This window comes from Mustela nigripes, chromosome 3, assembly GCF_022355385.1.
Source record: "Mustela nigripes isolate SB6536 chromosome 3, MUSNIG.SB6536, whole genome shotgun sequence".
Taxonomy (NCBI): Eukaryota; Metazoa; Chordata; class Mammalia; order Carnivora; family Mustelidae; genus Mustela; species Mustela nigripes.
In genome coordinates, this window is record NC_081559.1 from 113,670,454 (window position 1) to 113,683,841 (window position 13,388).

Consider the following 13,388-nt stretch of genomic DNA (forward strand, 5'->3'; position numbering starts at 1 on the left):
AAGCAGGCTCCAGTGTAGCATGATACAGGGCTAGATCCCAGGACTCTGGGATCACGATCTGAGCTGAAGGCAGAGCTTTAACCCACTGAGCCACCCAGGCACCCAGTGTTTTGTTTTGTTTATTTTTTTCTTTCCTTCTTTATGATCCCAGTTTTGTTGGCAACGTCTAAAGCATTATAGTCAGGAGCCAGTCCAACATGCTTTCTCTCCATTGGGTCTGTTAAGGGTGTTGACCTTGGCCACATCAGTGTCAGAGTTTCTTCACAGCGTGATGCTTGTTGGTCTTAACATGTACAGTGAACACAAGTGTGTTGTCTTCAGTTTTCTTCATGGGTGACTCAGTGGTCAGGGGGAACTTAATGATGGCATAGGGGTTAAGCTTGTTTCTCCCAGGGATGCTGTTTGAAGAATATGTGGGATGCCTTTGGAGATGTAGTATCTTGGGATGTCAGAATGTAGGTGATGTGCAGATTTCTTTCTGTGACTGGATGCCTTTCAGCACAGCTTTCTTGGCCTTCAAAGCCTTTGCTTTGGCTTTGGCTTTCGCTTTGGGAGAGGCAGGGGCTTTCTTCTTTGTCTTTGGCGTCATCATTGTGAAAGGAGGGTTTATCATTATTTTAAATATATGTTAAATATTTTGAAGTTTTCTGTTTTAATTTCTAAATGGCAAGTATCTGTAAATATCACAATAAAAAATTTAGGGGAATCCTCAAATTTATTTTTTTCAAGATCTTATTTGTCTAAGAGAGAGAGGGGAGGGCGCTTTTAGATGTAGTTTTAGATGTAGTCTAACATAAGATGTAGATGCTTTTAGATGTAGTCTAACATAAGAAGGGGGAGTGGCAGGCAGAGGAAGAAGCAGTCTCCCTGCTGAGCAGGGAGCCCCACATAGGACTCAGTCCCAGGACCCTGAGATCATGACCTTAGCCAAAGGCAGACAGTTAATGACTGGGCCACCCAGACACCCCAGAATGCTCAATTTTTAAAAGTAAAGGTGTCCTGGGCACCTGGGTGGCTCAGTTGATTAAGGAACTGCCTTCGACTCAGGTCATGATCCTGGAGTCCCAGGATCGGGTGCCACATTGGGCTCCCTATTCAGTGGAGAGTCTGTTTCTCCCTCTGATCTGTCCCCTCTCATGCTCTCTCTCCCTTCCTCTCTCCCCCGCCCTCTCTCTCATAAATAAATAAATAAATCTTTAAAAAGTAATCTTAAAAAAAAAAAAATGTGTCCTGAAATAAAAAGTTTAGGACCTTGCTGTTCTAAGGAAACTGTTTAAGAAGTGAACTGTCCAAGTTACTTGGATGTCTCGTGGTTTTCAAATTTTTGCTGCACTTTAATATCATTTGGGAGCTTTTAAAAATCTCTGCTGCCTAATTTATATCCCACACAATTAAATTAGAATGAAGATGAGAGCCTTAAGCCTGGCTTTGGGAAGGGTAGCTTCAGATCATAATTCAATCTTTGAATTCCTTATTCCTAATTTAAGAGGTCACTTTATCAGAAAATGCTGTATTGTTTTTGTTTATTTTTGCAAAGATAAATTCAGTATTCCAGTTAGAATTAGTTTGTCCAGTTTTTATTGGTTAAATACTTGCTAAGTTAATATAATCCATTTTTAAAAACAGTGTAAAAATGAAAAAGCTCTCGCTTTTTATGCTAAGGACAGGGATAAAAACCACATTCACTAATCACTGACTTTATCTTCATTGAAAACAGTTGATGGTATAGGTTTCTTTATCCCAGAATCATACTTTTGAAATATTGAATTGTTACTTTCTAACTAAGCTGAGTGGCGAGAATTGTGGTCATATATGGATTATATGTAAAAGTTAGTTTTTAACTTTGGACACAGAAAACTACATCTAAAAGCACAGGTACAGTATCAAGTAATATGCATCAAACTGGCCCAGTGCAGTATCCATTAAAATGTTTCAGTAACTACAGCTTAAATATGCAATGGAAGCTGCTTTTTTTTTTTTTAAGATTTTATTTATTTATTTGATAGAGATCACAAGTAGGCAGAGAGGCAGGCAGAGAGAGAGAGAGAGAGAGGGAGAGAGGAGGAAGCAGGCTCCCCGCTGAACAGAGAGCCCGATGCGGGGCTCGATCCTAGGACCCTGAGATCATGACCTGAGCCGAAGGCAGAGGCTTAACCCATTGAGCCATGCAGGTGCCCCTAAATTTATTTTTTATTGAGATAATTTATATATATATATATTCAGTGCATTTGTGAGAAATAACACAGAATGATCTGTATACCTTACCTAGTTTGTGCCAGTGGTGGTAATTTTGGAAACTGTAGTACAGTTTCACAAATTGAATATGGACATGGTGTTAATCTCCAGTTTTTACAGAGATTTCCTAAGTTTTATTTGTACTCTTGTGTGTGAGTTCTCTGCAATTTCATTGTGTGTATATATTTGTGTATCTACCACCATGGTCAGGATACAGTTCGTCACTGCAGTAGTTCCCCTTTTATAGTCACACCCCTTCCCCATTCCTAACTCCTGGCAATCACTGATCTGTTTTCCATTTTTGTCATCTTGTTATTTCAAGAATGTCACATAAATGAAAGTATACAGCATATGATCTTTTGGATAGGTTTGTGTATCTAGTACCAGAGTCAAGGTACAGAATCACTTGAACTTTTATTTTTAATTAATTTATTTTTAAGAGATTTTATCTATTTATTTGTCAGAGAGAGAGAGAGAGAGTGTACACATGCATAAGCAAGGAGAGGGATTGGTGGAGGGAGAAGCAGTCTTCTCACTGAGCAAGGAGGCGGATGTTGGACTCTGTCCTAGAACCCTGGAATCATGACCTGAGCAGAAGGCAAACATTCAACCGATTGAGCCACCCAGTTAGTTGTCCCATGAATCATGTGAACTTATTTTAAAAACTATTTTAACAGTTATCTTCTTGTTTATTCTTTAAAAAACTGAATGGTCTCAGTACTGCTCCTGATTTGTTCAGGATTCGTATTTATTAATGATTGGGCAGTGAAGAAAAAGAGACGGTGATCATTTTTGTTACCGGTCTTGGTTACCACTCGTGTAGGTCCCCTCAAAGTTCCGTGACAGATTATATATATCAGATCTCTTTTAGGGTAGATTATTCATCACAGGACCTACTTACTGGTCTGGAGATAGATTATTTTAAAATAGAGATTTCCAGGCTGGTTTTCTGACAATGGAGTCTAGGTTTGCATTAATGAGAATGGGGATCTTAAAACCTTCTATTATTTTTTTTTTAAAAAGATTTTATTTATTTATTTGACAGAGATCACAAGTAGGCAGAGAGATAGGCAAAGAGAGCGGAAGGGAAGCAGGCTCCCTGCTGAGCAGAGAGCCCAATGCTGGGCTCCATCCCAGGACCCTGGGATCATGACCTGAGCCGAAGGCAGAGGCTTTAACCCCATGAGCCACCCAGGCGCCCCAGAACCTTCTGTTATTTTTTAAAGTTGTACAGTAATTTTACTTGCTATCCTAGCTATTTAATGCATCAATAATTTGTTCTTGGTTAGAATTATTTCATCTCCATTTGGGAAAACAAGCTTTCTTGTGGTAATCAGAAACTCTGATTAGTGGTTGATATGGTAAGAGTTATTTTATTTGATAATTGGACCAGATCCTGGTGCCATAAATACTACCACATAGGGCATTTGCCACATAGGAATTTCTTTGGCTATGAATACAACAGTGGTAGCAGAAATTCAGTGATCATAAGAGGAAGTTGCATAGATAGGAAATCCACAGGAAGAAGATACTTTTTTTTACTTATGACTCCGTATACACACGTGTACAGCTGAAACAGAAGTTTCACAAAAACAGCTCTTATAAAACGTACGGTTCAGTATTAGGTGTTCTATTAAAAAAAATTTTTTTTTATTATTAAGGTACTGTTGTTTGTTAGCCAAGTTGATTTCAGGAATCACCAATACGATGTGACTTCTACTTTAAAGAAAACTGCTTTAAGCCAGTTCGTGACACCAGGTCATGGAGGCCCCCCCCCCCTTTTAAGTAAACTCTATACACAACGTGGAGCTTGAACTCATGACTGACTGAGCCAACCAGGTGCCCCAAGTTGTGTGTGTGTGTGTGTGTGTGTGTGTGTTTTTTAATTCAGAGCCTCAGTTCTACCCTCTTGAACAGTAATTTAAAGATCTTTGGGGCTCCTGGATGGCTTAGTCGGTTAAGCATATGACTTGGTTTTGGCTCAGGTCATGATCTTAGGGTCGTGAGGTCGAGCCTGGCATTAGGCTCTGCACTTAGTATGGACTCTGCATGAGATTCTCTTATCTCCCTCTGCCCCTTCTCCCAGTCATGCTCTAGAGTGTGTTCTCTCTCAAAAATAAATAAATTTTAAAAAGATCCTTTCATTTATTCTTTTATTCAATTATATGAAACATTTAGTAAATCCATTTTGGATTGAACTTGTGGAATTAGTTTTAGCAAGGTTATTTTCTGTTTAAAAAATATATATAAAAAATATCTATCTATCTATATCTATATCTGTCTATCTGTTTTTCCCCTGTGTTTTAGTTGGATATCAGCTGTGATGGTGAAATTTTCCAAACGGAGTCAGAAATGTTTGGTTGTGGGTGATTATGGTTGATTGGATGTGTGGATGATTTGGTTATGGATGATTATGGTTGTTACTATGTGGATGATTTGGTTGACCCACAACCAAATGTTTGGTTGGGGAAATGATTATGCTGACCCTGGTATGCTGAGTGAATGACAGAGCATTACTTGTTTCCTTTCTTTTCCTCTTTTTTTTTTTTTTTTTTTAAAGATTTTTACTTATTTATTTGACGGAGAGTGAGATCACAAGTAGGCAGAGAGGCAGGCAGAGAGAGAGAGGGGGAAGCAGGCTCCCTGCTGAGCAGAGAGCCCGATGTGGGGCTCGATCCCAGGACCCTGAGATGATGACCTGAGCCGAAGGCAGAGGTGCCCCTAATTTATTTTTCTTTTTACCATGTCTTTTCCTATTATTTACCCCTAGCCCACCCCAAATTTTAACATGAGAGTGGCTTGTGCTGTAAGCATCCTGTTATATTCCTGTTGCCTATGGTAGATCTGTCCTGGTAAACAGGTATAGTAGATTCTCAGTGTAGTAGTGGATTCTTACATTACTTTCTTTTTGAGTTCTTCTGATCTTATACACTGTCAGTCTTTTGAGAGCAGACTTTGTGTGTGTGTCCATCTTTATTGCCTGTCAAGTAGTTGGTTATCAAGTAGTTGATGCTAATAAGTTATTGAACTGAATTGTGTTTCTCATTATGCTTCCTCATGCCACAGGGATTTTTCATGTATTTCAGAATTTCTGAGTGTGTTTGTACTCATGGTTAGTAACTACCTCAGTGATTTTGGTGGTGCCTGCTTATTACCCAAATTAATTTTTCTATATAATTTCCAGTTTAAGTCTTAACCTTTGTGTGTGTGTGTGTGTATGTTTTAAAGATTTTTATTTATTTATTTGACAGAGAGAGAAACAGCACAGGGAGAGGGAGAAGCAGACTTCCTGCAGAGCAGAGACCCCCAACATGTGGCTCAGTCCCAGGACTCTGGGATCATGACTTGAGCCAAAGGCAGATGTTTAAGCACTGAGCCACACAGGCACCCCAAGCTCTTATTTTTCTGCATTTGGTTATATATATATGTATATAAATGTACATGTGCTGCCAAAGGAAGCACTGCATATGTATATATATGTATGTAAAGAAAGATTTCCTTGAAATGTTGTCCTGAGCGAAGCCTAAAGGATAGTTTTAATGACTCGAGTGAAGGTTCTGTCTGGATCACTTATTTTTCAATCTCATGTGTGGAGTTTTCTGCTCTCTCTGTTAGAGAAAGCTGTTTTATTATTGCTAGCATCTTTCAGCAGTCCATACTGGTGAGCCAGGAGAGCCAGGCATTTTGCTCTGACTGCCATTGTATTTGTCTGCTAGGGCTGTCATAACAAAGTATAATCTTGGTGGCTTAAACAACAAAAATGTGTTCTTTCACAGATTGGGAAGTTTGAGGCCCAAGATTAAGATTTGAGCAGGGTTGTTTACTTCTGAGGCCTTTCTCCTTGACATGTAGATGGCTCTTTTCTCCCCGTGTTTTCATTCGGCTTTCCTTCTCTCTGTGTGTGTGTGTGTCCTATCTAATCTCCTCTTACAAGCACACTAGTCATATGGATTAGGGCTCTGTCTCCAAATACAGTCATATTCTGAGATTTTGGAGGTTAGGACTTCAACATATGAATTTGTGAGGGGACACAGTTCAGTCCATCACAGCTACTAAGAGGCTCTGTTTTGGGGGTGGCTGGGTGAGCTCAGTTGTGTCTCCTTTCAGCCCGGTCATAGTCCCAGGGTCCTGGGATCAAGTCCCACATTGGGCTCTCTCCTCGGCAGGAAGCCTGCTTCCCTCTCTCCTACTCCCTCTGCTTGTGTTTCCTCTCTTGCTGTGTCTCTGACAAATAAATAAAAAAAAATCTTAGGTAAAAAGAGGCTTTGTTTTGACTTTGTTAAGTGACAGTGATTTATAGGAAGTGAAGCTGAAGTGAGTAAGGTTTAATGTGAAGACTGGTCATTGTATTGTGAGGAGGTTTGCTTTTATTTTATTTTAAGGCTGGGTCTTGATGTAAAATATAATTGTAATTTTTCTCCCTCTCTTTTTCTTCATGCTGGACCTTTATTTTTAGAACACAAGTAGTACTTGACCATTCATGAAAAGTTAAAAGTTCTTCTTCTTCTTCTTTTTTTTTTAGAATAAAAATTTATAAATGGAAAGGTATCTTTTCCCATCCTCTATAAGGTCTTAAGTGAAGGAGTAATATATTTTTTTAGCTTTAACATGTGAATTATTCAACAGTGTTAATAATAGCATAGTGATTGTTTTATATTTGACTTTGTTTTATATTTGACTTTATATTTTTTATTTTCCTCCTTAGAAGGTGAATCCTGGATTTGGCTCTTGGTTAATGCTTTGTGTCCATGTACCTATCATCCATCTTCAGCACCGTCAACTTCGTTAATATTTCAACTACCTCACCATCTAAAATTTTTTCCAGTGGATTAAACCCCCCATTTTTTAATGGAGATAAAAGTCACATAACATAAAATTCTCTGTTTTAACCATTTTATTTTTATTTATCTATTTTAACGATTTTATTTATTTATTTTGAGAGGGAGAGAACACAAGCAGGTGAAGCAGCAGAGGGAGCGGGAGAAGCAGGCTCCTTGCTGCCCAGTGTAGGGCTGGATTGCAGGATCATGACCTGAGCCAAAGCACACACATAACTGAGCCACCCAGGCACCCCATATCTGGCTTTTTTCACTTAATATAATGTATTTAAGCAGTTATTTTTTTTAAAAAAAAAGATTTTATCTACTTACTTTAGAGAGAAGGGGAGACGGAGGGGGCAGAGGGAGAGGGAGAAAATCTCAGGCTCACTCCCTGCTGAGCATGGAGCCCGATGGAGGGCTCAGTCTCACAACTCTGAGTTGAAACCAAGAGTGGACACTAAACTGCGTGAGCCACACAGGTGTCCCCTTAACATTATGTATTTAAGATTTATCCATGTCGTAGCATGTATCAATGTTATATTCCTTTTTTTTTTTTTTTTTTGCTGAATAAATTTTTTTTTTTTAAGATTTTATTTATTTGAATATGAGAGACAGAGATATCAAGAGAGATCCTGAGTGGGAAGGAGAGGGAGAAGCAGGCTCCCCACTGAGCAAGGAGCCTGATGTGGGACTTGATCCCAGGACTGTGGGAATCATGACCTGAGCTGAAGTCAGACACTTAACTGACTGAGCCACCTAGGTGTCCCTGGCTGAATAATTTTTAAGCCTCTTTTGTTACGTGTAACTATGTGGGTTTTTTTGTTTTGTTTTGTTTTTGTTTTTTGTTTTTTAAGTAGGCTCCATGCCCAACGTGGGCCTTGAACTCAAGACCCTGAGATCATGAGTCAGATACTCTACTGACTAACCCCTAAAATGTTATTTTTGTAACATTGTTTATCATTCATACTTAAGTAAAAAAACTTAATTCTTATTTGATATCAGTAATGTTAGAAAGTAGATTACTAGGATGATTTTATTCTAATAAAGTTGGAAATTTGATGGTTGTAAAGGGAAAAAAATAATTTTAGGATATACTTTTCAAAGCTGTGTTTATTTATTTTTAAAATTTTTATTAAAATTTTTTTTTTGAAGATTTTGTTTATTTATTGGACAGAGATCACAAGTAGGCAGAGTGGCAGGCAGAGAGAGAGGGGGAAGCAGGCTCCCCGCTGAGCAAAGAGCCAATGCAGGGCTCGATCCCAGGACCCTGAGATGATGACCTGAGCCGAAGGCAGAGGCTTAACCCTCTGAGCCACCCAGGCGCCCCTAAAAATTTTATTTAAGTAATTTGTACACCCAACCATGGGGCTCTAACACATGACCCTGAGATCAAGAGTCGGACGTTCTTTGACTGAGCCCACCAGGAGCCCCAAAGCTGCATCCTTTTGGAATTACTGGCCTAGACATCTGAATTGAAGCCATTTGTTGAAATTTGGATGCTGAAACTTAGTTGGATTCATGGGATAGCTGAGTAAACAGACACCTTATTTATTATTCTTCACCAACATTATGAGGCAAATCCTGAGTGCAGTTTGTATATTCTAATTTAATTCACACATAGCCCTAAAAGAAAGAAAGAATGCTTATCTCATTATAAATTAACATTTATGAGAAACCTTCTGGGGTTGTTCCAGAGTAGTGGAAATAATATGTATTAAATGTATATTTTATCACCCGACTTAATTTTGTTGTTTATTTATTTCTCCTGTCATCCCCCCGCCCCCAATGGTTTCAGGAGAGACTAAAGTGACACGATGAATGTAGTAGTAGTAGTACTAAGAATATATTCATCAAAGGAAATAATAAATTTTGTTCAGGTCCTTATTTAGTGTCTTGAATGAGGAAAGACAAATAAAAGATTATAGAAAAATAATGCAGAGTACAATCTCTCCTGCTGTCAAAACAAAAATAATTGTGGAAATAGCTTTTAACAAACACCTTTTATGTGCTTTTTATCATCTGATTTTTATTTTTATTTATTTTATTTTTTATTTTTCAAAGATTTTGTTTATTTGGCAGAGGGAGAAAGGGAGAGGGAAGGGAAGGAGCAGGCTCCCCACTGAGCAGGGAGCTCAATGTAGGGCTCCATGCCAAGACCCTGGGATCATGACCTGAGTCGAAGGCAAATGGCTTAACAACTGAGCCACCCAGGTGCCCCATCGTCTGACTTTTAAAATGTGCTTAAAAATGTGTTTTTAGGGGCACCTGGGTGGCTCAGTAGTTAAGCATCTGCCTTTGGGTCAGGTCATGATCCCAGAGTTCTGGGATCAAGCCCCAAATCGGGCTCCTGCTCAGCAGGAAGCCTGCTTCTCCCTCTCCCATTTCCTGCTTGTGTTTCCTCTCTCACTGGGTCTCTCTCTGTTAAGAGAAGTATAAACAAATAAAATCTTTTAAAAAAATGTGGTTTTCTGTCATGCATTTTTGTGTTATTGGAATATAAATTTAATTAGAGTTGAAAATCATAAGCTTTTGATATTTTTTCTGTTAAGATGGTAGCTTAATGTTGCCTGTATAAATATATAAATACAGATACTGAGAAATATGGTTCTCTGGTAATTTGATCCTGAAATTATATCTATATACTTAAAAATATTTTTCTTCTTTTTAAAGATTTTGTTTGGAAAGCTGGAGTGTCAGTGGGAGAGGGGGCAGAGGGAGGGAGACAGTCTCAAGTGGACTCTGCTGAGCAGAGAGCCAGATGCATGGGCTCCATCTCGTGACCCTGAGATATATGACCTGAGCCAAAATAAAGGGTGGGATGCTTAACTGATTATACCACCCAGGCACCCCTGGATATACATACTTCTAGCATTCATATGAAGTAGGATAGTTTATTCCTTTTTCTGCCCTAGGAAAATTTAGGAATACCTAGGAAAGTTAAATTAAAGGACAGAAAAGTCAGATTTAAAAATTTTGTAGCAACTCTTGCATAAATGAAATGGGATCTAAAAATAAAATTAGTTTTACCATTAAACATCTAAGGAAAACTTCATTTAAAAAATGTGAAGAGGTTTCAGTGATTCTGCCCTACCCCCTCAACACACAGAGTACATAGCATATTCACCCCATGTTGTTATAAATTGTGTTTTTTCCCTCTACCAGGCTGAATTTTACAAAAATCTCATTAGCACTTACTTTGTGAATTGGTCTTTATCAAATGTCTAACTGGTCTCTACCATTAAATCTAATAGTTTGGGATGCCTGGGTGGCTCTGTTGGTTAAGTGTTGGCTCAGGTCAGGATCCTGGTGTCCTGGGGTCCTGTCCCGCATCAGGCTCCTTGCTCGGCAGGGAGCTTGCTTCTTCTGCCTGTTTCTCACTCTGCTTCTGTGCTCTCTCTCTCTCTCTGACAAATAAATAAAATCTTAAAAAAATAATAGCTGGAAATTATACTAAAAGCTGGAAATGATATTTACTAGAAAATGGAAGAGAAGTATAAAAAATGTTCATTTTAGAATATTTTCAAGTAATGTTGCAGTGCTGATACTTGTAGTGAAAGTACGTTTTCCTTACTCTAGCCTCCTAGAACGAATACATCACCATGGCTACAGAAATTGGTTCTCCTCCTCGTTTTTTCCATATGCCAAGGTTCCAACACCAAGCACCTCGACAACTATTTTATAAGCGACCTGATTTTGCGCAGCAGCAAGCAATGCAACAGCTCACCTTTGATGGAAAACGGATGAGGAAAGCAGTAAACCGAAAAACCATAGACTATAATCCGTCTGTAATTAAGTATTTGGAGGTAAGTCCCGTTAATGTGCTTCTGATGACCAGACTGCGGCTTTTTCAGAAGAAGAAAGTTTTTAGAATGCAGGATAATAAGTATAACTGTGTTTCTTGAATTTGTGGGGTGAAGTGGAATTTCAGATGAGGCCAGTCACTAGTACTTTGTTTACTTTCTGCATGTATGAATCATCTTCTCAAAAATTATAAAATTTAAGCTCTGATTTACAGTTTAAACTTTTATCTTTTAAAAACATTTATTTGTCAGAAAGAGAGAGAGAGCGCGTGCGCGCAAGTGTGAGTGAGCGCACGCATGAAAGCACAAGAGCCACAAGCAGGGGGCTACCAGGCAAGAGGGAAAAGGCTCCCCATGGAGCAAGGAGCTGGAAATGGGACTTGATCCCAGGACCCTGGGATCATGACCTGAGCAAAGGCAGAAGCTTTACCAGCTGAGCCACCCAGGCATTCCATAGTTTAAACTTTTAGAACAAAGTTCACAGCAGATCTCAGAAAATGGTCCTTTAATCCTAAGGCCAGCCTTAAAACACTTGTTAAACTCACAGGATATTTGAAGTGTTAAGAGACTACTAACATAGGACTGTTTCTATGAGAACAAATGTTCAGAATAGCAGTTTTGTGTGTCCAAGACACTGGCTGAGGGAAAACTGATTTTCCAAGCCCCCAGTGGTGGATCACTCTGTCAGAGAAAAGGGCTCCACGTCTTTGACATTCAAGCATTTTAGGGTGAGAGCAACCCTGACATGGCAGCTAAAGGCCAAATAGACATCTCTCTAAATCTCTGCTTGATATTTCTCCCTTTTGAGTTCTTTATTTACTTGTCTTCACCTAGGAATTAGCCTCTGCAATTTGCTTTCATTACTAACGCTATTACTTTAATCAGGTTTTGATCTGCTCTGGCCTGCTATGAAGAAAATTTGTTTGCTTTTTCTTACCTGATACTGTTGTTAAAGACCTGTTTGCATATTGGATAATTAGTATGTTGCTTGCAAGAGAAAAATATTCAGAGATGAAGACAAACTTAGGTTTTTCCAGGTAATTCTGGTGGAAAACTAATCTAGGAGAGGTTGAGAGGAATTAAGAAAACCAAAGGTAGGATACCAGGAATTGTTTTGTACTGAGGACTTTTTATTTAATTTTTTTTCCTTTGAGTTTTTATTTCTTTTCTTTTTTTTTTTTTTTTAAAGATTTTATTTATTTATTTGTAAGAGAGAAAGAGAGTGAGAGTGAGCACAGGCAGACAGAGTGGAAGGCAGAGTCAGAGGGAGAAGCAGGCTCCCTGCGGAGCAAGGAGCCCGATGTGGGACTCGATCCCAGGATGCTGGGGTCATGACCTGAGCCGAAGGCAGCTGCTTAACCAACTGAGCCACCCAGGCGTCCCGAGTTTTTATTTCTTGATTTGACAGAGAGAGACACAGCACGAGAGGGAACACAAGCAGGGGGAGTGGGAGAGAGAGAGGCAGGCTTCCTGCTGAGTAGGGAGCCCCATGTGGGGCTCAATCCCAGAATTCTGGGATCGTGACCTGAGCCAAAGTCAGACGCTTAACGACTGAGCCACCCAAGAGCCCATGTGCTGAGGATTTTGAAGGAATTGGGAGACGTGTGCCTCTCTCTTATCCTTTTTCTTTTTATTAAAGCATGGTCAGTGAGAGTGTGCTGGGGTCAGCAGTATCTTGGGTGATTGGTTGGGGATAAGGTGAGTAAAGAGGGAAATTCTAAGTAATGTCAGTAGGATATGGTCTTTTTAAGATACCCACTGTTACCTTTGTTTTAGAACATAATGAAAAAGTTTTAATCCTGTTTTCTCCCCATTTGATAGTAGCTTACATTTTATTAATATTTACTTTAGTTTCCAAACAGAGTATAATTGGACCACATTAATTAATTTGTTTATTTTTAAACAGAATAGAATATGGCAAAGAGACCAGAGAGATATGCGGGCAATTCAGCCTGATGCAGGTTATTATAATGATGTAAGTATTAAGATATGTTATACTAGCTTAAGGTTGCTTGGACATTTGAATGTAAACGTCTTTGCTTGCATATTTGAATGTAATACTGTGTGATCTCAAATGCAGACGTGAATGTTTCTTTCTTTATTTTTTTTTTAAAAGATTTTATTTATTTATTTGACAGACAGAGATCACAAGTAGGCAGAGAGGCAGATGGGGTTGGGGGGGAAGCAGGCTCCCTGATGAGCAGAGAGCCCAATGTGGGGCTTGATCCCAGGACCCTGAGACCATGACCCGAACCAAAGGCAGAGGCTTTAACCCACTGAGCCACCCAGGCACCTCTCTTTATACATTTTTATAATTAAAACAAAACATTCTTTTTTTGTTTTTTTTAAAGAGTTTATTTATTTATTTGACAGAGAGAAATTACAAGTACACTGAGAGGCAGGCAGAGAGAGAGAGAAGGAAGCAGGCTCCCTGCCGAGCAGAGAGCCCGATGCGGGACTCGATCCCAGGATCCTGAGATCATGACCTGAGCCGAAGGCAGCGGCTTAACCCACAGAGCCACCCAGGCGCCCG

General features: G+C 39.3%; 1 protein-coding gene across 6 annotated transcripts in view; it reads left to right on the plus strand.

Moving 5' to 3' along the window:
* Positions 1-13,388, plus strand: part of WDR33 (WD repeat domain 33) — a 122,314-nt gene that overhangs the window by 37,783 nt on the left and 71,143 nt on the right. For all 6 annotated transcript variants that reach the window (XM_059394533.1, XM_059394534.1, XM_059394535.1 and 3 more), the window contains exons 2-3: positions 10,632-10,858; positions 12,762-12,830. In XM_059394533.1, the coding sequence (XP_059250516.1) occupies positions 10,655-10,858; positions 12,762-12,830 (273 nt within the window). In that variant the 5' untranslated portion in view covers positions 10,632-10,654. The remainder of the gene's footprint in view (positions 1-10,631; positions 10,859-12,761; positions 12,831-13,388) is intronic.